This window comes from Haliotis cracherodii, unplaced genomic scaffold, assembly GCF_022045235.1.
Source record: "Haliotis cracherodii isolate W230 unplaced genomic scaffold, xgHalCrac1.p SCAF_37, whole genome shotgun sequence".
NCBI lineage: Eukaryota > Metazoa > Mollusca > Gastropoda > Lepetellida > Haliotidae > Haliotis > Haliotis cracherodii.
In genome coordinates, this window is record NW_027266294.1 from 1587006 (window position 1) to 1613361 (window position 26356).

At 41.6% G+C, this 26356-nt stretch overlaps 2 protein-coding genes across 2 annotated transcripts in view; both read left to right on the forward strand.

Annotated features, from left to right (window-relative positions):
* The first annotated feature begins 972 nt into the window (after window positions 1–972).
* Window positions 973–2367, forward strand: LOC139477886 (filaggrin-like). The gene has a single exon (XM_071260318.1). It carries the CDS (start codon window positions 973–975, stop codon window positions 2365–2367), a length of 1395 nt encoding a protein of 464 aa, XP_071116419.1.
* Window positions 2368–3937: 1570 nt separating this feature from the next.
* Window positions 3938–26356, forward strand: part of LOC139477899 (monocarboxylate transporter 12-like) — a 33060-nt gene continuing 10641 nt past the window's right edge. Inside the window, exons 1-4 of the mRNA XM_071260332.1 lie at window positions 3938–3995; window positions 12144–12368; window positions 14853–14996; window positions 23575–23639. Coding sequence (XP_071116433.1) covers window positions 12173–12368; window positions 14853–14996; window positions 23575–23639 — 405 coding nt within the window. The 5' untranslated portion in view covers window positions 3938–3995; window positions 12144–12172. The remainder of the gene's footprint in view (window positions 3996–12143; window positions 12369–14852; window positions 14997–23574; window positions 23640–26356) is intronic.

A 26356-nucleotide genomic window follows, 5' to 3' on the forward strand; every position in this document is an offset into this window, starting at 1 on the left:
GTGGCGTCTTCTGTTAATCGTCAGCTTGTGGCATCAGGGATACACGAGTTGTGGTACAGATGGTGTGCGACACAATCCTCTGTAGCGAAGGTGATGTCACCCTGCTAAACAGTACCTTGCCTTCATGTCAACGCTTTTTGCCTTCCTGCTTTCGTGATATCGGATCGTGCACTTGTACAGCTGTGTTCCCACTTTCCGAGTGTCTGTAGGCACTGAACGTCTCATTAAGTCTTATATGGGCATTTAGAAGTTGGAAGAACATGAATACACGACACGTATCATGATAACAACTTATCTTTCTCTTTCTAAAGATGTTTCAGAGTTACGTCTTGCCCCTTTATCAAGTTATTCGACATCAACATGGAGTGAGTGAGTATTGTTTTACGCCGCGCTTTTAGCAATATTCCAGCAATATAACGGCAGGGACACCAGAAATGAGCTTCAAACATTGTACCCATGTGGGGAATCGAACCCGGGTCTTCGGCGTGACGGGCGAACACTTTAATTACTAGGCAGAACACACGCAGGAGACACGCAGGGCATAAGCAGGACAAACGCAGGAGACACGCGGGACACACACAGGACATACGCAGGAGACATGCAGGGCATACGCAGGAGACACGCAGGGCATACGCAGGACACACGCAGGGCATACGCAGAACATACGCAGGACACACGCAGGACGCACACAGGAGATACGCAGGAGGCACGCAGGACACACACAGGACATACGCAGGACACACACAGGACACACGCAGGACATACGCAGGAAACACGCAGGACATACGCAGGACATACGCAGGAAACACGCAGGACACACACAGGACACACGCAGGACATACGCAGGAAACACGCAGGAGACACGAAGGACACACGCAGGACATATGCAGGACATATGCAGGACAAACGCAGAAGACACGCAGGGCAAACGCAGGACATATGCAGGGCAAACGCAGGACACACGCATGACATATGCAGGAGACACGCAGGATACACGCAGGAGACACGCAGGAGACACGCAGGAGAAACGCAGGACACACGGAGGACATATGCAGGACAAACGCAGGAGGCACGCAAGATACACGCAGGACATACGCAGGACATATGCAGGACAAACGCAGGAGACACGCAGGACACACGCAGGACATATGCAGGACAAACGCAGGACACACGCAGGAGACACGCAAGATACACGAAGGACATACGCAGGACAAACGCCGGAGACACGCAGGACACACGCAGGAGACTCGCAGGACAAATGCAGGACCAAACGCAGGTGACACGCAGGAGACTCGAAAGACACACTCAGGAGAAACGAAGGAGACACGCAGGACACACGCAGGACAAACGCAGGACACACGCAGGACACACGCAGAACATACGCAGGACTCACGCAAGACAAACGCAGGACACACGCAGGACAAACGCAGAGCAAACGCAGGCCAAACGCAGGACACACGCGGGGCATACGCAGGGCATACGCAGGACAAACGCAGGGCATATGCAGGACATACGCAGGACACACACAGGACACACGCAGAACACAAGGAGGGCATACGCAGGACATACGCAGGACACACGCGGGGCATACGCAGGGCATACGCAGGACAAACGCGGGGCATACGCAGGGCATACGCAGGACAAACGCAGGGCATATGCAGGACATACGCAGGACACACACAGGACACACGCAGAACACAAGGAGGGCATACGCAGGACTCACACAGGCCAAACGCAGAGCAAACGCAGGCCAAACGCAGGACACACGCAGGACAAACGCAGAGCAAACGCAGGCCAAACGCAGGACACACGCGGGGCATACGCAGGGCATACGCAGGACAAACGCAGAACATACGCAGGAGACACGCAGGACACACGCAGGACAAACGCAGAAGACACGCAGGACACACGCACGGCACACGGAGGGCATACGCAGGACACACAGAGGACATAGGCAGGAGACATGCAGCGCATACACAGGGCACACGCAAGGCATACGCAGGACACATGCAGGGCATACGCAGGGCACACGCAGGACACACACAGGACATACGCAGGAGACACGCAGGACACACGCAGGACACACGTAGGACACACGCAGGATACACGCATGACAAACGCATGGCACACACAGGAGACACGCAGGACACACGTAGGGCACACGCAGGACATGCGCAGGAAAAACGCAGGAGACACGCAGGACACACGCAGGAGACTCGCAGGACATATGCAGGACCAAACGCAGGAGACACACAGGAGACACGAAGCACACACGCAGGAGAAACGCAGGAGACATGCAGGACATATGCAGGACCAAACGCAGGAGACACGCAGGAGACACGCAGGAGACTCGCAGGACACACGTAGGACACACGCAGAACATGCGCAGGACAAACGCAGGAGACACGCAGGACACACGCAGGAGACTCGCAGGACACACGCAGGAGACTCGCAGGACATATGCAGGACCAAACGCAGGAGACACACAGGAGACACGAAGCACACACGCAGGAGAAACGCAGGAGACATGCAGGACATATGCAGGACCAAACGCAGGAGACACGCAGGAGACTCGCAGGACACACGTAGGACACACGCAGAACATGCGCAGGACAAACGCAGGAGACACGCAGGACACACACAGGACAGACGCGGGACAAACGCAGAACAGACGCAGGACATACGCAGGACACACAGGATACACGCAGGAAAAACGCAGGGCATACGCAGGACTCACACAGGACAAACGCAGGACACACGCAGGAAAACGCAGGGCATAAGCAGGACAAACGTAGGGCATAAGCAGGACAAACGCAGGACAAACGCAGGACACACACAGGGCATACGCAGGAGAGAAGCAGGGCATACGCAGTACACACGCAGGGCATACGCAGGGCATACGCAGGGTATACGCAGGACAAACGCAGGACACACGCAGGACACACACAGGACATACGCAGGAGACACGCAGGAGACACGCAGGACACACAGAGGACATACGTAGGACATATGCAGAACAAACGCCGGAGACACGCATGACGCACGCAGGAGACACGCAGGACACACGCAAGACATACGCAGGACATACGCAAGACATACGCAGGACACACGCAGGAGACACGCAGGGCACAAGGAAAGTTGTTTTCATTCCGTACGAACACGTGGATAATGGACTGAAAGGATGAAAGTATGGAAAGTAGTGTACCGTCGACCAATGAAAAGCCGAGTTATTTATGGAAAAAAAATGTAGTTCACGGGGCCCCGTTCCACAAAGCGACCGTAGCGCTACGACAGGTGTAAGCCGATGTTAAGGTATTGGAGTTGGGAACACCTTGGCGCTAAGACCCTCCTCTATTCGGCAAATGTACGGGTACAGGTAACAGGTAATTCGTATTAAGATAATCACACCGTGTCGATGTCAGGAGAAATACAAAACAGGTTGCCTCGGGTACCGATTGTATTCCCGTACACTGTCATTGGTGGCCTAATAAACAGAGACTCCACAAACTGTGTCCGAATGTTCAGTTTTCAGTTTCAGTTTCATCGCGTGACTTAATATACCACTAATTGTATTGGCATGCCATCTGTGTTCATTTGAATCAACCACATTATGTACTATAGTTCACAGACTATACGCTATACAAATCGTATATATGTAGGGGAAGATTATAATTGTCTAACAACTCGGTGCAATTATTTCTCTGAATACACTGAAGCGTTAAATAATAAACAGATCACATGTTGTCATTTTTTATGCTGTTGATAAAAATATATACTACACAGCAGTGGTGTGTGTTTCCAAGTCGACCATTGTTGCTTCGCGTTAAACACGTCACGGTGTAGCCACGACCTAGTTTTTCCTCACTTTGGTACGCTTGAGTGAGTCCCACGCTGTTGAGACTGAGGATCCCTGAGCCTAAGGTGTGGCGGAGTCCATTAGACGTGTCAGTGTCGCTGTTCAGAACAAGACAACAGGAGCGGATCCCCTGTGACAGGTAGGCTTCCTATGTTATTCCCATCAAGTACCAGCTCGGAGTAAATAATGACGGCAGAGTGAGGCGGTGTCCGTTACATTATGCCAGTGGAAGGAAGCTATACAGTCGGCCCTTCACAACAGCGTGAGGGCGACGGTTTCTATACGGTAACATACACATGCTGGGTGGTGCGTGAGTTCTCCCTCCCCCCCCCCCCCCCCCCCCCCCCCCCCGACACACACACACCCTCCCTTGTCCTCTGACACCTGTTCATGTATATATGAATACAACAAACATGATAGGTATTATCCTAGATCACATCGATATACGTTATATCAGCTCTACAGGCAGTGGTGATGCCGTGTACATAACACTGCGCTTCAGTGAACGAATGTATATGCTGGTGAAGCAGTGATGCAGTGATGCAGGGATGCAGGGATGCAACTAAGAGGGGGGAGTGGTAGGCTGCCACATGATACATGTTTATGCAATACATGAACGCAATTTAGGCGGCAGCACCTGCAGTGAACACTGTCAGCATAACGTCCTGTACGACGATCAGAGGTAATGCATTAGTTTTCTGTTTTAATCTAATTTCTAATGAACTAACACAGCGGAAGGCGATGACATCGTGAACTATTTTGTATTATTATTATTATTAGTAGTAGTAGTAGTAGTAGTAGAAGTAGTAGTAGTAGTAGTAATAGTATTATTATTATTATTATTATCATCATCATCATCATCATCATCATTTTAAAATATTGCTATTATTATTGTTATTACTATTATTATTTTTTCTGGAACTCAGGGAAGGCATTCATCATAAACAATAACTGGGAGAGTGACTTTTATTTACAGCAAAATACTTTTGTGAGGATGGAGTGTAACATACGGATGTTGTGTTAAATATGAGAAAATAAAATCAATATAATTATTAATTGCCAGATCTAATAAGACATTATTTACAAAGACTAGAGCTGACAAACGAAATGGCACCAGGAAAAGGAGCTTATATGAATATATGTATTAGCGTCCATGTGGAGTGTATAAATGTAACATTCATAACACATTCACATTCCGTCCACATGATCAGCGCAGCCCTCCAGTCGCTTCATCAAATAACTAGGATGCTAATGTCAACATCCACAGCAACGTCATACAAACACTGAGGGTCCTCGTGATGTGGCCTTCTGACAGTGCAGTTTTCACCAAAGGAGTATGATGCAGTGCTGTTACAGGTTTACTGTTAGTTTAACCGATCCCCTAGAGGTCCCAGCTCTCTCTGAATGTATCAATGTTTAGTGAGTTTCTGCATGCCTCGGGGCCGCGTATGCCTGTCACACGTGGCATCGGAAGACCGTAATCCACATAGAATGATATTTTATCCATGCAGATGGCGGATATCATTTAAATGTGTCCGTGTGTAAACTATAAATGTTTAGCTCAATCATATAATCGTATGATTATTTATTTTGTGTTCCATCACAACTGTACAACGCAGCCTATAAGGCCTGTACATTTATTTACCATATCGTCAACGCCAGAGAAATATAAGCCTCGATTATCTGCACAATCAGATTTAAATGCGCGCAAATGGCAAAATAGTGGTGCCATTTTATTCAGCAGGTACCCATGAAGTACTGAGTTGGGTTGAACGCCGCTTTAAACAGTATTCCTGTTATACCACACCGTGTCAGAGAGAGAAAACCGAAAGTGATGCGGGTCTTAGACGTTTACCACTTTCGCGAAACCCATGACTACGGGTATGGTGCTGACACAGCGAGAGTCTTAAGGAGGACAACTGGGATTCGAACCCACGACTACATATTTCAGACACGCCTAATTAGGGCACAATTCTTCAAAGCGAAATGAAGGGCCTTAGACGCCCAATCCAGGTCATGATTGTTATGTGTCGATTCCCAAAATTGAAACAATATGTTAATCTAGAAATCTGTACCTAAATGAACAGTGGTAATAATATATATTCACCCAGCCGCGACAGTTGTCAGGCTTCCGAGATGGGCTAGGCAGGAAATCAGGGATGATGAGTGATCCTCACATGAAAGCTGTCCAGTCCACGGTATGCCGAAAGTTTACACATCACACCAGTATCTAAATATAGTATTTTCCGAAGTCTTCAAATTCACAAAATGGAGAAGTGCCTGGTACAATCACATAAACCCTCTCACTTAACCACATAAACCCTCTCACTAAACCACATAAACCCTCTCACTAAACCTCAGAGTTCGCTGAAGACTCCTCAGAAAGTGGCAAAATACCATCCAAAGTCAGAGTTTGAAGAGAACCAGTATATCTAAAAACGGTAATGGGCTTAACACTGGAACTGTCACCTTTAGCTGACACAAAACCTTTACTAACAAAAGGTAAGTACTCCTCTCTCACAACAACAGACTTTGATGACTGGTCTACAAAAGCTAACTCCTCATTAACCGAACCACAAAAAAGTTATGTCCTGACATTCACAAACAAAAGCATTAGGGGGAGAATGACTTGAGGAAATACCCTCGTAGGCTTTGACGAAAATCCAGAAGTATTTTTAGAACCAGCTGAAGAAGGACTTGACTTTTTGTCAACAAACTTAGAACCAGACTTGTTAGAACTAGATCTAGAAGGGGGTGGACCATCTTGTCCTGATTTGCGGCCCTGCAAACTCCTGCCTGTAAACCCTGACTGCTTAAAACGTACCCTTTGAGTTACTCAACAAAATCAGAACCATCCCTTTTCTTAACAGACTTAAACTTTCTCTGTATTTGGTTTGGTTTGTTGTTTTTAGCCGCATTCAGCAATATTCCGACGACAGTCTGTAAATAATCGAGTCTGGACCAGACAATCCAGTGATTTACATCATGAACATCGATCCACGCAATTGGGATCGATGACATGCATCAACCAAGTCAGCGAGCCTTTTACGACAAGCATAGTCGCTTTTTACGGCAAGTATGGGTTGCTGAAGACCTATTCTACCCCGGATCTTCACGGGTCACTTTCGCTGTAAGCTTCAGGAAGCAATTCATATGCCTTCAAAACTTCAGCCCTAATAACCTGATGATCAGAACTAATCTCAATAGGTAAGGCAGAATCAATTCCTCAGCTTTCCCCTCAACACACTTTGCAACAACATCGTCCACTGATTTTCAGCCCATTTCAAACAGTTAGCCAACTTTTCAAAATGTAAGAAAAACTTCTCAACATGACGTTCAGTGATGGGCGGAACAAGTCTACTCTGCTTGGACAATCCATCACCATTACATCCTTCTGTAATTCAAGTTGTTTTAGCTTAATGTCTTTTTCAGATTCAATTCTCAAGTTTTCTTTTTCAATTTCCCATACCCAAATTTTCTCTTTCAAATTCTAATTTCTTCCTGCCAAAGCATCAGTGTTTTCTTCAATCACAGCCAAAGCATCAACATCCAAAATTTCTTCCTCAACTGGTAAGGTATTAAAATGATTTGATATAATATAACATAAACCCAACACGCCAATGCGTCTCGACTATCCGCCGACACAGATCCAATGGTTTTGATGGCCAATGTTTGATGACAATTATACGAATGGATACCTGAAAAACAGTGAAGACCCAGGTGTTCACGAAAGGGGTAAGCAGATCCTGCTCTACCTGCAGCACACGCCGCGTATACTCAAGTGCCAGGGAGCAGGTATTACTGAGGCAGGTGGCGCTCATGAACATAATAACACTGAGTTATCCTGGAAACTGAAGACAACAGATTAACGGGTTTCTGCTTTACTCAATAGAAACAAGGTGTGAGATCAATGAAAGCGACAAAACCCTTTCCATATTCATAAGAAATCTCCACCGAAAGCAGAGTCGATTGCACGAGTCCGACTGTATCAGGCAGTATTCAGTATTTCGGTCTTGTGGCCCAGAGTACAATTCAGTGGACAGAATAAAGTTGGTAGTCACGTGGCTGACAGGAAATTTGCTAAATTAACCACCCTTTTGAAATCATCTCGAAAATGTCTTTGATAAAGGTGGCTACTGACTTAATAGTATGAACATCATTTGAGTTGTGTAAAGTCTACATTACTTGGTGATTTACGTATGTACACTCTTCAAAAAAAGAAACGCACAGGTAGGATGTAGTTCATTGAACCTGATTGCACAAAATATCCGGTATATAAATTGGAGATATGTTATTGGAAAATGTTCGTGGCCTGATATTCAACAAACGGTGCGTCAAAACGCAGCCATTGTCGATTTGCAATGACTTAAACGGCATTGTTTTCACACTTGTTCAAAAATGTCATGGAGGAAAACAGCAAAGCAAAATGCACGTGCAAGTTATGGCATTCGTAACTCGTGGTAGTGGCTAAAAAAAAGGCAAGAAAGTTCGAAAATGCCGAGACTCAGCGCTGCCTATAGGAACATCACCACACGACGTTACCAAAGAGGGGAATCGCAGTCTTCTGTTGCACGCCACTTCAGCTTCCACTTCAGCACCATTGGCCGCCTTTGTAACCGATACACACAGTTCAGTTCCACTGCAGACCGTCCGAGAACTGGCCGTCCAAGAGTTACCACCTCTGCACTGGATCGCTACATTCGACTGTTCCACTTACATCATCGCACTGCCACAGCGACGGAGACTGCAGGACGCATCGCTGGTTTGAGAAGGATATCGGACAAGACTGTCAGGAGCCATCTTCGCGAGGCTGGAATCCGACCCGCAAGATCTGTTATTGTCCCTGTTTTGCAACAGATCCATCAACAGGGAAACTTGCGTTGGTGCCATACCTTACAGCCTTGGAATTTTAGAAATTGCAGATGAGTATGGTTTAGCGATGAATCACGATGTCTTCTTCTACGGCGAGATGGAAGACAACGTGTTTATCGTCGTCGAAATGAGCGTTTTGCTCCACATTGTGTACGTGAATTCGACACATTCGGTGGCGGTAGTGTCATGGCGTGGGGGACCATAACCTACACAACGAGATCTGTAGTTCAGGGAAATTTGCCAGCTAATCGCTACATTAATCAAATTCTTCAACCTCACCTTCTTCCAATCATTGACTACACAGCTCGTGTAACGGTTGACCACCTTCATAATGCCAACATCACCGACTTGCCCTGGCCATCGAGATCTCCAGATTTCACCAGAAATCGAACACCTCTGGGATGAACTCTATCGACATTTACGTCAACGTCAGAACACGCCACAGACACTCCCACAACTGGCCAACGCGTTACAAGCAGAATGGCGTAGAATTCGTACACTTATCCAGTAAGTGCCGAGGAGATGCAGAGCCGTGATTGCTGCCCGGGGCGGTCACACGAGATTCTCAGTTCAGCGCAACCATATGGCCTTATGTGACATTGCAATGAACAGTTTTCAATGACTTTGTACTACGGCGATATGTGACTATCGAGCTCCAAATTTCATATTTGTATCTATGATATTAATTTAAATATATCGACTTTATACAATGAATTTACTAAACATCTATCTGTGCGTTTCGTTTTTTGAAGAGTGTATGTTCTAAATGTGGCAAATATTTCTTTTGGAAGCAAAGGCGTCACAGATAAAAAAGATTATGGAACTCGTTTTCAAAGGAGCCAGATTTACAATAGGCACTTGGTTCTTCCTATTATCTTGTATTTCTCAGGTAACAAAATAAAAGTAAAAGTAGATCCTTAATTTCAGGAGTTACATATATCCCATAACTGCATTTCTCTTAAATACATTTATAAAGAAAATGGAAAATAGTGGATACAGGACGCAGCCCTGTCGCACACCTGATATGGTATTAAACGTCACTGTCTTATCCGAGTTAGTTTTCACACATGCAGCCACTGACTCATACATGCACTTCAACATTAAATGCATTTTTCCATGACATCCTTTAGAATGGAACATATATATATAATCTTTTTTCCTATCTCAAGGTCAAATGTCTAAACCCGCACTGTGCCTCACTAGGTAATTTATTTAGTTCCAACAATAACCTAAACCAATTTCTAAAATGCTGGTAAATAGTTTACCCGAGATATCTGAGCGAAATACCTCTGTAGTTAGATGGTTCACTCAAGTTACCGGATTTCGGCAAAGGAACAAGCACACCTATGTTCCATACTGTTAGAAATATAACTACATATAAAACTTTATTAAATAGGTCTCTCAAATAGGGAACTTGGATAGCATCAGAGGATTTAAAAAAGAGGAATACCGCCTTTACTCGCTGCATTGTTCCAAGTTCACTCATTAATACACTTCTTCATCAGTAATATCACAAGACAACATCTCCTCTAGGAAGGAAACATCTAAACAACTGTTACATATATGAGGATCAATATAATTATATACTGTTGTATCAACGTTAGGTAGTAACATTTTGTCTTTACATTTCAATAAGTCCTTCGAGAAGTCAAACCATTGCTGAGGCGCTATAAGCTCATACCATGGGCTTGTGATTTTATAACTTATCAGATAATGATGACACCAGGTATTCGCGGAAAGGTAAGCGTATCACAAACAAATGCAGACTCCAAACATGTTTTTAATATTGAAATAGGCTACCTGCAAAATAAACCGCGATAAATTGGATGTGGAATTCAAAGCACAGTATAATTAGAGTACAGGTGCATTTACATGCGGTGAATTGTTAAGTCCCTTTGGCCAGGGGCTGTAATGAATATGCGTCTGTATACGTTGCATAAACTCTACATTAATGACAGTGTTAGAGACTGATGCTGATGCTGCTTGCACACATACCTACACACACTGACTGACTGACAATAGAATTAGCAGTGTTGTTGGTTGCTGTTGTTGTCTACAGTTTTTAGTGTAAATGGTTAGATGAGCAGTCTGACGTAAACACGATGTGCACCCAACGTGATTTACACAGTATGGACACCGGAATCTACATCATCACATTAAAGGCAATTCCTAAAATATATGAAGTGCAGGGACACCGACGACCACTGCTACTACATCACTACCTCGACATGTTTTGTCCTGACGTCGAGTGGCTTGTACAAGTGTATCTGATGCAAGTACAGGTCGCGTAGCGTATTTCATATTGTTATCATAAGTATTTCATATTTAGTTTAAACATCTTTTATTCAACTTAACTTGAAAGGGTTGGTAAACAGACCAAACTGGCTTATGTAACTACCGTCCCTGCTACGTAATTCCATTATGTTGACATCAAAACTTTAAGGTAAAAAAACAATACATATTTTGAAATGAGAAGACAACTCATGTTACCAACACTACTGGCGTATTTATAGCTAAACATATATTTATACTCAATGTACAAACCTACCACTATTTTCTATAAAATCATGGACAGACATACGTAATATGTAGTTTACATCTCTTGTTACCACACAATGCTGTATTCATATCAAAACCCGTTATGTGGTAGGACATCGTGCTTCTAATGACATGATAAGTAGGACAAGTAAAGGAAGCGAAGTGGAGACTCCAAATAAAACCCACACTGAGATGCTGCAATATTTGAAATATGTCTTTCAAATCTATGACTATTGAGATCACTGCAATTTGACAATATCGAGTACAGTAATTTAAGTGAAAGTATTTACAATTTTCAGAATTATTCAATATTGTTTTTAAAACCCGCGTACATGTAAGACCACTTAGTATCATCAGGTACCAGATTCACAAGGCGGGTCGTAGCTGGTCGAAATGACTGACAGCAAAACTAAGTCTTACAAACCATTTCTTGTAACTGCATGCCATTGCTTTATAAGTAATGCCTATCAATATCTGTCTGACGCTGAACGAGATTACACAGTCATTCTGGAGCAATATTATGTATCAGTTTATAATATAGACAGATTTTTTACTTTTCTCTTCTTTTTGGGAGGGTGTAGTATAATTTGCTATAGCTCTGACCACCTGTTACACCACATATTGTTCTCCAGGCATCACGATGAAGCTTGTTTGATAGTGATGCTTACAGTATCGAGTCGGAATCGTCCTTGGTATGGAAATGTTTTGGTTGTTTTTATTGTAAAGTGTTGAGCTCCTCTCGTGACCTACGACGTTGCTCAAATCATAGCAATATCCATTTAATCAGGCCACTCGTCGAAATAACATGTTGATTGATAAAAAATGACAGAATTTCTATTTCTTCTTCATTGTCTTCCTTTTATGTTTAATATTTCAGACCACTGACCAGGTCATTGGTGTGTTGCCATGGCAACCACTGTACACAGTCCCCAGTGGTGGAAGTGGGTGGTGATGGTCTCGTCCTTCTTCGCCCTGCTGCTGGGGGGCACGGTGTCGTATTGCGCCGGCGTCGTGCACGTCGCGCTGCTGGACCACTACCACGAGGACGTGACCGTCACGGCGTGGCTGGGGTCCCTCTTCGCCAGCATGTTCGCTCTAACAGGTGACCAGTCAGGTGTTCCTAACTGAGGTTAAAAAAAACTTAAGAAGACTCGTGATGTGCTAATCCGTTCAGTCGATAAACACATCTAGGGGTAGGGGGTTTGTTGGTTGGTGAGTGGTCAAGAGCGCATTGCCCAGTACACGTAAAGCATGAACTTCACGCGCACACCTCCGCAGTCCCCTTTCAATGAAAATGGTTTCTTCCGTTGCACGCTGAACGCCTAGTGTACAATCTAATGCGTTTTGTTGGTGTTTGTTTGGCAGTAAAGGAAAAAAGTCAGATTCTCTTAAATGATGGTTGACAAAACATCAAGAAATGCAATCATGGAACTAAAGGTTTTGCGACTGTATTAGGATTGCTGCTTAAAGATCTACACATGTGACGTACACACTAACTTACTACAAGTGTTACCGCTGGTGAAACATCCCACAGAACATTTTGCACATCTGGAATCAGCATATGTGTGAGATTGTGGTTTGACCAAGATGTTATTCGAGCATCTGTAGCTCTGAGCCATCGTGACGTGCGAGCGTTGTGAACGATTTATTCTTGGCGAGACATTGATGATTGCACCTTCAATCCTAGACGTCTCGTAACCATTATATTTCTCATGATTGACCGATGTCTCCTGACGGCACCACTCCCCAGAACCTCATTGAAGCTAAGACAATCGTAACTCCAATACTTTAAAAAAAAAGACTGACGATAGTCGTAGAGCTAAGATCGCTTTGTAAATCTGGCCCTTGCGTCTTGTATTTGGCGTTTTCACGAAGTCCAAGAAGCCAGCAATGGTTCTATACTAGAAACATACATCTTGTTCATTTGTTTGAGAAGTAATTTTCAAAACGAAAAGTACCTCTCGAAGAAACGAATAACATATATTTCTTGTCACAAATGACTTCAAATGAAATGTCTTGAGATTAACTGGTCCCGTTGGGCTGTAAGAGCCGTCAGAGTCGTAAGAGCTGTAAGAGTCGTAAGAGCTGTAGGAGCCGTAAGAGTCGTAAGAGCTCTAAGAGTCGTAAGAGCTGTAGGAGCCGTAAGAGTCGTAAGAGCTGTAAGAGTCGTAAGAGCCGTAAGAGCCGTTGGAGCTGTAAGAGCCGTGAGAGTCGTAAGAGTCGTAAGAGTCGTAAGAACCGTAAGAGTCGTAAGAGTCGTAAGAACCGTAAGAGTCGTAAGAGTCGTAAGAGTCGTAAGAGTCGTAAGAGTCGTAAGAGTCGTAAGAGCCGTAAGAGTCGTAAGAGTCGTAAGAACCGTAAGAGTCGTAAGAGTCGTAAGAGTCGTAAGGACCGTAAGAGTCGTAAGAGCCGTAAGAGTCGTAAGAACCGTAAGAGTCGTAAGAACCGTAAGAGTCGTAAGAGTCGTAAGAGTCGTAAGGACCGTAAGAGTCGTAAGAGTCGTAAGAGTCGTAAGAGCCGTAAGAGTCGTAAGAACCGTAAGAGTCGTAAGAGTCGTAAGAGTCGTAAGAGCTGTAAGAGCTGTAAGAGCCGTAAGAGTCGTAAGAGTCGTAAGAACCGTAAGAGTCGTAAGAGCTGTAAGAGCCGTAAGAGTCGTAAGAGTTGTAAGAGTCGTAAGAGCTGTAGGAGCCGTAAGAGTCGTAAGAGCTGTAAGAGCCGTAAGAGCCGTAAGAGCCGTTAGAGCTGTAAGAGCCGTGAGAGTCGTAAGAGTCGTAAGAGTCGTAAGAACCGTAAGAGTCGTAAGAGTTGTAAGAGTCGTAAGAGTCGTAAGAACCGTAAGAGTCGTAAGAGCTGTAAGAGCCGTAAGAGCCGTAAGAGTCGTAAGAGCCGTAAGAGCCGTAAGAGCCGTAAGAGCCGTTAGAGCTGTAAGAGCTGTAAGAGTTGTAAGAGTCGTAAGAACCGTAAGAACCGTAAGAGTCGTAAGAGTCGTAAGAACCGTAAGAGTCGTAAGAGCTGTAAGAGCCGTAAGAGCTGTAAGAGTCGTAAGAGCCGTAAGAGCCGTAAGAGCCGTAAGAGCCGTAAGAGCCGTTAGAGCTGTAAGAGCTGTAAGAGTCGTAAGAGTCGTAAGAACCGTAAGAGTCGTAAGAGTCGTAAGAGTCGTAAGAGCCGTAAGAGTCGTAAGAGTCGTAAGAGTCGTAAGAACCGTAAGAGTCGTAAGAGCTGTAAGAGTCGTAAGAGTCTTAAGAGTCGTAAGAGCTGTAAGAGTCGTAAGAGCTGTAAGAGTCGTAAGAGTCGTAAGAGTCGTAAGAGCCGTAAGAGCCGTAAGAGTCGTGAGAGCCGTAAGAGTCGTAAGAGTCGTAAGAGCCGTGAGAGCCGTAGCTCGGGTAATGAGGCTCTGTGATTGCAAGCCGTTGTACACCAACACCACGGAACGATGCTCATGTTATCGACCATTGGTTTCATGGTCCTGTCTCGATTATGTGAAGTCCGTCCTTATTGACACAATAATTCACATACTTATTTAATTTGGCCTGAAAATAAATTAATAATCACCCTTATATGATCTTTTGTTGTATACATGTTCCAGGGCCCGTGGCCAGTTTGGCGATCAACATGTTCAGCTGTCGAACATGTGTGATCTTGGGAGGCGTCCTCGAGCTGGTCGGGTTTGCCTGTAGTGCGTTCATCACAGACATGCGATGGCTCTTCCTGACTTACGCCATCCTTGTGGGTAAGGGCAATTCCTATATAATTGTGGGTGAGGGCAATACGTCATTCTGGTGAGTGAGAGCAATATGCATAAACAGGAATGTGTTCCTTGAAGAAGATTCATATCTTGATGGGGACTTCGTCTCACGACTATATGAACTACATAAGATGCGGCGGCACTGGGTCTAACCTGAACTGATGCAATATAAAATATAGTGTAACACTAATTGTAAATAGACGACTGGTTACAAAACAAATGTCCAAAAGTGTTTTTTGCAAAACAAAAAGCAAACATTAATCACTTTGCATCTTGCATCGATAAATGTACACTTTTTCGACTGTGAGCGAACAGTATCTTACCGAGATAATAAATTACATATGTATTCAAAAACAATTTAAAAAATATTCAATCAATCTTTAATCAAGTACTTAAGAGGCCCTAGACCTATAGTACATGTGACATGAGATGTTGCACACAATTTGAACTATTATTTACAGATTTGGTTTATATAACAGTGCGTGGAATATGTACATGGCTAAGTTTTGCATTATCAATTTATCTAGACTGTTTAACAATTGTCGGAATTTCACAATATTTGGATCGTTAAAGTAATACACAGGAATATATTTTTTCTCACAGTGGAGTACAATGGACATACAAGTAAAAAGAGATATTCATCCACTCTATCTTGCCTACTACACATTTTACATAATATTGAAGTTTTTTTTATATCTCCCACCCTCGATGCATAAATCATGGGATGAACATCGAAACCTTGCTAATGAATTGCGGTATTTCTTTATATTTACATAAAACAGATACTGTTCAGTGTATATATGAGTTTTCAACATTCTATAATATAAACATTTATTCGATAATGTCAACGAAAATGACCACGATTGCAGATAAATATCTTGTACCTTTAATAAGATAGATGAAGCACAAGCCGGTTTCAGGCATGGATACTCTACGATTTTGCCATGGCGTTTGACTCAATTAACAGAAACAGGTTGTGGTCCCATTGCAAATCTCAAGGTATCAGTACTAAAATTGGTAAATTACTATGTTGCATATATCACAATGTGAAAGTCTGTGATCGAAACAATAACACCTTATCTGATTCCTTCTACTGTAATATTGGGGTTCGACAAGGATGTATTCTAAGTCCATTCCTGTTTTCGTTTTTCATAAATGAACTTTCGATACAAATATCTGAAAATTGTAACGAGGGTATCCAACTCCATCCAGAAACTATTAAACTTTTTCTACTCCTTTTTGCTGATGATATAGTTATGTTCTCGAGCACAGTACCTGGACTTCAAAAGTTAATAAATGAACTTGAGTATTATTGTAACAAATGGAAATTGAAGGTCAATATCGATACGACAAAGTTTATAGTTTTCAAAAATGGAGGGAAATTATCAAAACGAGAAAAATGGCTATATAAAGGTGAAAAACGTGAGGTTGTAAGAAGTTACAAATATTTGGGGGTACATTTTACAAATCGACTTACTTGGTCACAAAGCCGCACTGCAAGCCAAAAAGATTTTAATTGGCATTTTATAAAACCTAAAACCCCTTGCAATTGGAAATATTAGCTTTGGAACATTCTCTAAGATTTTAGTCACTAAGATCAGTCCTATTCTACTCTATGGTGCTGAAGTCTGGGGCCTAGAGAACTATGATACAATAGAGAAGGTACATCTATTTGCGTATAAAAGATTTTTAGGAGTATATTCCAACACTCCAAATGTTACAGTTTAAGGGGAATGTGGGAGATACCAAATGTATATATTCAGTTACATAAAAGTAATAAAATATTGGGTAAAATTGCTTAAAATGCCAAATACCAGATTCCCAAAGAAATGCTATAACATGATGATTCTTTACGATAGCAGAGGTAAAAAAAACTGGGCCTCGGGTGTCAAAAAGATACTCCAATCTGGCGGGTATGAGTACATATGGGGAGAGCAACATGTAACAGTACCAGATCGTTTCATATATAATTTAAGACAAAGGCTAAAAGATATGTATTTTCAAAAGTGGTACACTTAACTAAACTTATATAATAAGTTAAAGCATTACACCTGTATTAAATCATTCATTCTGACCGAAAAATATCTTTTGGATATAAATGTTAAGAAATTCCGAACAGCACTATCCCGTTTCAAATGTAGTTCTCATGACCTTCTAATAGAAAAAGGTAGACATTTAGCGATTGTGTAAATATTGTACTTGCCAAGAGATAGAAGATGAATACCATTTTTTGCTAGTCTGTCCATTGTATGCAAATATCAGAAAAGAATACATACATAAATATTTTTATCTGAATCCTAGAATTGACAAATTTTATATCCTCATGTCATCCCAAAATGAAACAGTCACAAAATATCTTTCGATGTATATATATCATGCAATGAACATCAGATCCTCTGCATTATAGATGTGATATTTTGTTACGATATAAGTAATTCCTATTGCACCCATTGCTACTGTATGTATATATGTACTATAGGCCTATGGCCTTTTCAGTACTTGAAATAAAGACTGAAGTTGAAGTCGTAAATATCTTGTAACCTCTGTAGAAAAGAATTTGTAAATACGCATTCAGATTGTACAAATTGACCATACCAAACATTTCCAAATCCACAATTAAATAACAATTTTTTCACAAAAGTTACCCAATTAGTCTTTCCATTCGTATCGTATAACATCATCTTATTGTAACATTTCTTAGATGAATTCATTTTAAGGAGTTTCAGCCAGTACTTTATGACTCTCAGCTGTGAATATATGAGTGGAGGAAATCTACCACAATCTCCATAAACCATTGGCTATATGGGTTGGATTTTACACCGAGAAATCTTTTACATGCAAATAAGTGGACCTTTTCGATATCATAATATTGTTTTAATCCCCACATTTCAGCACCGTAAAGTAAGATTGTGTTAATTTTAACATCAAAGATCTTAAAGAATGACTTTTAACTTATATCACCAAGGATATGTATTTTCTTTAGTGTACCAAATGAAACCTTTTTAGCCTGAACTGATGCTTCTCTTACATGAATAGACCAATTTAGACTGTTACTCAATAAACACCCAAATATTTATAGTGTGTAGTCACATTCAGACTTTCACCTTTAATGGACCATTTTTCATTTAGAAAACAATAATTATGGTTTGACTCTATAAACAGTAAGTTTCAATTTATCACAGTAATTTTCTAAGGCATCAATTTGCCTTTGCAAGTCACCAGCTGTGGTTGAGAACATGATAATATCATCTGCAAATAATAAAAGAAAGAGTTTAACATCTGGATGTAATTGAATGCCGTTTGTACAATTGGTATGGATTTCCGATACTAATTCATTTATGAAAAAGGAAAATAAAAACGGACTCAATATACATCCTTGGCGGACGCTAAATTTGCATTCAAAGATATCAGACATCAAACCTTGTCCCGTACACACGTTTTAATATTTTAATATATACTACATAATCCAGTCCAGTGCAGTAAATAATCTCCATAGTTTACACCTGTGTATAGAATCAAATGCTTTAGAGAAGTCGAGAAATAATCCATAAAACTTCCCCACTTTTTTTTGATATAGCGCTGTATCAGAGATTGCAACATACAGACATTATCAACTGTTGAATATCCTTTCCTAAATCAAGCCTGCGATTCCGAAATTGTATCCATGGTATCAGCCCAACACTCAAGTCTCTTGTTAATATTAAAAGAAAATATTGTTCTGAAGATACACAAGAGAGTTATCCCTCAGTAGTTGTTGACATCATTAGAAGCACCTGCTTTATGATGCAGAATTAAAATACCAATAGACCATGTTTCCAGGAGGTATCCCTCTTCAAACATCACGTTAAATAACAATTCTAGGTATGGGACAAGTAGATCAGCCGAATGTATAAATAATTCAGAAATGGTGTCATATATTCCTGGAGATTTGTTGCATTTTAAATGATGGATGCTGTTTAATATTTCCCATTTTGTTATAGGCATATTGAGAATATCCTCTGTAATATATTTAGTGACATCATCATCGGTACAGTCATCTTGTAAGATTCTCCGAAAGTCTCACCAGCAAACAAATCTCTAAAATGTGCAAAAAAGTCAGCAATATTGATATTAATTTGAACATAATTCTTACAATTCAAACTTTTAATCACAGACCAGAAATTCTTTGAGTTCTTAATGTTATTCTCCATGTATTGCTTTTTGTTTTCAAAATATTCATTCCTTTTTTCCCTGCATACAGCATCATATTTGTTTCTTGTATAGTTGTAATCCTTCAAAGAGTGGCTACCCTTATATTTCTACACCTATTCAATGCTCTACATCTTTTACGTTTCAACAGTTCACATTCAGTATCAAACCATTCATTATTGTATATACTTCTTCCAGCTGGCTTCTTCATATCATTTGCCGCGACACATAATGCATCTGTAATACACTCTATACTTCTATCAATGTCATTAAAAATCATATCAACAGATTTATCAAGTACTTCTTTTATATGGTCGGACAGCATATTTTCCCTAAAAAATTCTAACTTTTTAGAGTCCCATTTAAATCTAAATGAATTGTGATTGATACCAGTGTTATTTACATTTGCGCAGGCTTCACAAGCTTTTAGCTTCAGAGTGAGCGGGAGATGAGGTAACTCTGCACGTGATTGGATAGAAAAGGCATTGGCAAGCTCAAACACTGCGGCAGATACAATTATATAATCTATTGCACTGCCCCCTGTTGCCCAATGAATGTATAATCCCCAATTTCCCGGTTAGTTTCTGATCTTCCGTTCATGACATGAATTTACCAAATTTGTTTACATTAATATCACTTGAGAAACGATTTAAGCAAATATAATCGCGCATAAAACTCCAGCTTGAGTTACCTTGCCCAAGCCCTTCGATATATTTAATAATGTCATTTTATACAAAATCCGACTTCGTTCCAGTTCTGGCATTATAGTCGCCACCACAGATAACAATAGCATCTCTTAATTCTCATAAAATGTCCAACAAACGGTTTTGTAATATAGTGATTCCATTTTTACAATCAACAGATAAAATTTTATACCAGCTAGATCCCTTAGGATGAATATCTACAGATGCATAGAGTATGTCAGATTGACAACCGAGCAAGGAATTATCAATATATATATATATATATATATATATATATATATATATATATATATATATATATATATATATATATATATACAATTTTCCGTTAATTTACACCATTTAATATATTGCTGTAGTTACTTCTTTACAAGTACTATTATCCTACCTGAAAGTCTGCCTGTCTTAGACAGTCTATCAGCATCTTTACTATAAAGGGTAAAGTCTCTGAAAGTGACTTTCACATCCTCTACATTCTCCCTCCAAGTTTCGGTAACACCAATTATATAAAAGTTGTTGACAAAGTTGACAAAGTCATTATCTGTTAACTTATATTTGATGCCTGAAACATTCCAGGAGAGAAAGTAAATTAAGCTGTTATTACTATCGCTTCTCTCACTTGATGGGTTCTCTTGATGGGCAGTAAAATCAGTGTATAGGCCCTGGCCACACCCTTATCTCCGTCTCCCTGCTGCTGACCTCTGTGACCTCGAGCGCGTATCCCGTCTCTCATCCTTACCTCCCCGTCCATCCTGTTGTCTTCCTTTTCTCTCTGTGCCTCCAGATATGCTTCCTGTGCAGCTTCGTCTTTACTTGTATCTCTCCCCGCTTTGGTTTCCCTCACCAATTCCCCTCCTTTGTAGTAGAACCGTGTGTCTGGTTCATCTGTTTTGCTGTTTTACTTCCTGCCTCTGATTCAAAGTCAAGTCATTAGAGATGCCATATCCTTGATCTTTAAGGACACTCCTAATTGATATGGCTTGCATATTATCGTCCCAGTGTAGCATCTTCACGATAAGAGGTCGAGGTGTATTAGGGTTCTTCGTCGAAATACGATGTGCACGTTCTTCATCTCTGGAATTGAGTGGGGAACATTTCTTCTCTACTTCTCTGGCACTATTCAATACTACCAGTACATTCCTTACACGACATATAAGATTCATGTTGTGATTCAAGCACTCCATATAATATTAAATTATTTCTCCTGTTTCTGCGTTCTTGCTTTTCTATCTTGGATTCTAATCTTGGAAAAATAACTACTAGTATAATAGCCAAATGGATTGCAATATCTGATATGTCTTGAGCCCCGAGAGTCCCCATTCACCTGGCAGTGTGGGAGCGGCTCAAGTTCCTCTACAGTGAATGACATAGCCGTCTTTTCATGAAAGTCAGGAATTTCACAATGAAAATTTGATACCTTTATGTTGCACTGCGTATGTCAAAGCTGTACATGTTTTACCTTGTTTGAATTAAAACAGAGGATTGTTTGGGTCACACGAGTTTTGATGAAAATTGTTTCAATTTTAAATAAATTTTACAAGACGCGTTAATTTTATATCAGTTATATACTCAGACAACACATGTTTCAGTTCCTACAGGTTTGTTTGTCATCAGAATGTAGATAGTTTCACTCAGTCAGCCTGACTTTGCTGTGATGGCAACAGATTGGGAGGTACCAGTTTATGATGTAAATAAGTCACTGTGGCTTCGCAAGCGCCATTCTGTTGCTCCCATCATTCAACGTTAGGCTACATCAATAACGCTAGTGACAAGGGAGCTGGAAACAGCTTGTACTTTAATCTATGTGGTTGTTTCACTTTAATCTACACTCTTCAAAAAAAGAAACGCACAGGTAGATTTTTAGTGAATGTAAAGCCGATATATTTAGTGTAATGTCATAGATACAAATATGAAATTTTGGAGCTCGATAGTCACATGTTGTCGTTGTGCACAGGCATTAAAAGCTGTTCATAGTCATGTCAAATAAGGCCACAAGGTTGCGCTGAACTCAGTTTCTCGTGTGACCGCCCCGGGCTTCAATCATAGCTCTGCTTCTCCTGTACGAATTCTGTCCTGCGTAATTCTGCGCCATTCTGCTTGTAACGCGTTGGTCAGTTGTGGGATTGCCTGTGGCGTGTTCTGATGTTGACGTGCACGTGGATCGAGTCATCCCTTAGGGTTGAGATTATGAAGGTAGTCTACCGTGACACGAGCTGTGTTTGGTGGAGCGTTGTCCTGTTGAAACAGTTCCCTCTGGCGGTCAATGATTGGAAGAAGGTGAGATTGTAGCGATTTGATGTCAGAGTGAACCACAACTAATGCAGACCTCCTGGTTTAGGATATGCCCCCCTGTGTGTATCGGTCACAAAGGCGGCAAATGGTGCTGTGGTGGACGTTGAAGTGGCGTGCAACAGACGACTGCGATTCCTCTCTTTGGATACGTCCTATGGCGACGTTCCGATCGGCAGTGCTGAGTCTCGGCATTTTCGAACTTGAAAAAATGTTGACAATTGAATGACACATTATTGGTTTATTCTAGCATTTTTTTACCACTACCACGAGTTACGAATGCCATAACTTGCACGTGCATTCTACTTTGCTGTTTTCCTCCATGACATTTTTGAACAAATGTGAAAACAATGCCGTTTAAGTAATTGAAATCGACAATGGCTGCGTTTGGACGCACCGTTTATCGAATATCAGGAGACCCACATTTTCCAATAACATATATTCATTTTATATACCGGATATTTTGTATTGTCAGTTTTAATGAACTGCATACCACCTGTGCGTTTCTTTTTTTTGAAGAATGTATGTAACGTTTGTACTTAATGTTATGTACAATAGAAGCATAATGTATATATATTTATCATTAATAATGTACACATTAGTTATGGTGATTGCATTTCAGACAACAAATACTTATTAGTCGCGTTAAATAGATCGGAAAAATTGCTCAGTGAGGCGATTACCATTACATAAACAATAAACCCTTATCTGATCACATCAAGTGTATATATTAAGTTTGGTTGGTTTGTTTAATGCCGCACTCGTCAATATGACAGCCATATGACCGCGGTCTGCAAACCCGGTTTGGACCGGACACGTTAGTGACTGTCATCATGGGCATCGATTCTTAAAATTGGGATACGATGACATGTAGCACAATCCATCAAGTCTGATCCTTTCAGTCACCTCGTTCTGCCAGATTGTGATGCTGGGGGCGTACATTCTTGCCCGGAATCCTCCATGTGGCGTCTGATAAATGAGGGACCGTGTTGTCTATGTTCCAGGTTTAGGTGAAGGTTTGGTCTGATAAATGAGGCACCGTGTTGTCTATGTTCCAGGTTTAGGTGAAGGTTTGGTCTGATAAATGAGGGACCGTGTTGTCTATGTTCCAGGTTTAGGTGAAGGTTTGGTCTGATAAATGAGGCACCGTGTTGTCTATGTTCCAGGTTTAGGTGAAGGTTTGGTCTGATAAATGAGGCACCGTGTTGTCTATGTTCCAGGTTTAGGTGAAGGTTTGGTCTGATAAATGAGGGACCGTGTTGTCTATATTCCAGGTTTAGGTGAAGGTTTGGTCTGATAAATGAGGCACCGTGTTGTCGATATTTCAGGTTTAGGTGAAGGTTTGGTCTGATAAATGAGGCACCGTGTTGTCTATGTTCCAGGTTTAGGTGAAGGTTTGGTCTACACCGGCTCCATCGACATTCTGGGCTTCTACTTCCGAGATCAGGTGAGTGAGTGAGTGAGTGAGCGAAAAAGCGATACTTCCCATAATGCCGTAAATTAGAACGTTTTTTGCTGATATTTAGTGATCCATTCCTGTAATTCTCACTGCTATTTGCCTCTTATGATTAGATTCTTTAAACATCTTGCAGTAGATAAATATGTTACAAAATACACACATAGTGTTTTCTCGTTTAGCTTGTATAGTTTCTTGTAGTGTAATAAATAAGCAAGATTCACAGAATACAGATAGTCACAGTTCATATTTTTATTTTGTTCTTGTACCTTTCCATCAAACTGTCTTCGGGAATTAAATTTAATGCTAAAGTGCTTGTAAAATAAAGTTTAACTTTCCCGCCATGACAGACTAGATATCCAATTATAGTAAAGGCTCAGGCAGGAATATTCATATTTATGTAGCAATTCTCTATCCATTTAAACTGTATGGTTAACAATTGTGCGTTCTGATGTGAGTTATGTAGTTATCTACTACCTTTTTACACAGACAATGAGTCGAACACACACACAAACAAACACGCACACATAATTTTGACAAAAGATTTCATATTTTATTTTTTTTCATATTGTTATCAACCTTAACTATGTGGCCACACTAATTATGTCTCTCCATATGTGTAGTTAACACAAGTACACATATCAACTGTGGTAACGCCACAGCAATGGGGGCAGTGGGACAGCCTAGTGGTTAAAGCGTTCGATCGTCACGCGGAAGACCCAGTTCGATCCCCCACATGGGTACAATGTATGAAGCCCATTTCTGGTGTTCCCCGTGATATTACTGGATTATTGTTGAAAGCGACGTAGAACCATTCTCACTCACTCATTCACAGCGGTGTTTATCAAATTACTATATGCAAGTACATATATTTGTAGATTTGCACAAGACAAGAAACACGTTAAACATACATCAAATGTCAAAAAGAACATTTACGGACAACCTTATGACACACTGTAACATCATATACTACCGAAACAAGTAATGGCACGATGGCACCAATCAGCCCCCTCGCACACTGCAACCATCCACATTAGTCGGCACGTGCTGGATCCGTAAAGATCCGTTTCAAAATTAGGCTTCAGCAACCCATGCTTGCCGAAAGAGGCGACAAACGATCTTCACGACTGGTGACCTACTCGGTTAATGGAATCTTGCATATTCTGGTCAGAAGCGACCTCATGGAATCTTGCATACACTGGTCAGTATTGATCTACACTGTCATGGAATCTTGCATGCACTGGTCAGTAGAGACCAACTCTGTCATGGTATCGTGCATACACTAGTCAGTAGTGATCTACTATGTCATGGATTCTTGCATACACTAGTCAGTAGTGATCTACTCCGTTATGGATTCGTGCATACACTGGTGACTAGTGACTTACCCTCTCATGGAATCTTGCATACACTGGTCAGTAGTGATCTACTCCGTCATGGAATCTTGAATACACTGGCCAGTATTGATCTACTCTGTCATGGAATCTTGCATACACTAGTCAGTATTGATCTATCCTTTCATGGAATCTTGCATACACTGGTCAGTATTGATCTATCCTGTCATGGAATCTTGCATACACTGGTCAGTATTGATCTATCCTGTCATGGAATCTTGCATTCACTGGTCAGTATTGATCTACACTGTCATGGAATCTTGCATACACTCGTCAGTAGTGATCTTCTCTGTCGTGGAATCTTCCATGCACTGGTCAGTATTGATCTACACTGTCATGGAACCTTGCATACACTGGTCAGTAGAGACCTACTCTGTCATGAAATCTTGCATACACTGGTCAGTAGTGATCTACTCTGTCAGGGAATCTTGCATACACTGGTCAGTATTGATATACACTGTCATTGAATCTTGCATACACTGGTCAGTATTGATCTACTTTGTCGTGGAATCTTGCATAGACTGGTCAGTATTGATCTACTTTGTCATGGAATCTTGCATACACTGGTCAGTATTGATCTACCCTGTCATGAAGTCTGCATACACTGGTCAGTAGAGACCCATTCTGTCATGGAATCTTGCAGACACTGGTCAGTAGCGACCTCATGGAATCTTGCATACATTGGTCAGTATTGATCTACCCTGTCATGGAATCTTGCAGACACTGGTCAGTATTGATCTATCCTGTCATGGCATCTTGCATACACTCGTCAGAAGTGGCCTACTCTGTCACGGAATTCTGCAAGCACTGGTTAGTACTGACCTCCTCCGTCATGGAATCGTGCATGCACTAGTCAGTATTGACCTGCTCGGTCATGGAATCTTTTATGCACTGGCCAGTATTGACCTGCTCTGTCATGGAATCTTGCATACACTGGTCAGTATTGATCAACTCCGTTATGGAATCTTGCATGCACTGGTCTGTAGTAACCTACTCCGTCATGGATTCTTGCATACACTAATCAGTAGTGATCTACTCAGTCATGGAATCATGCATACACTAGTCAGTCGTAATCTACTCCGTCATGGATTCGTGCATGCACTGGTGACTAGTGACTTACCCTCTCATGGAATCTTGCATACACTGGTCAGTATTGATCTACTCTGTCGTGGTATCTTGCAAACACTAGTCAGTAGTGATCTACTCTGTCATGGTATCTTGCATACACTAGTCAGAAGTGATCTACTCTGTCGTGGTATCTTGCATACACTAGTCAATAGTGATCTACTCTGTCATGGAATCTTGAATACACTAGTC

Bases quoted from the DNA above. Each gene is read 5' to 3' on its own strand.
- LOC139477886 (XM_071260318.1), top strand. From the start codon at position 973: ATGCAGGAGACACGCAGGATACACGCAGGAGACACGCAGGAGACACGC.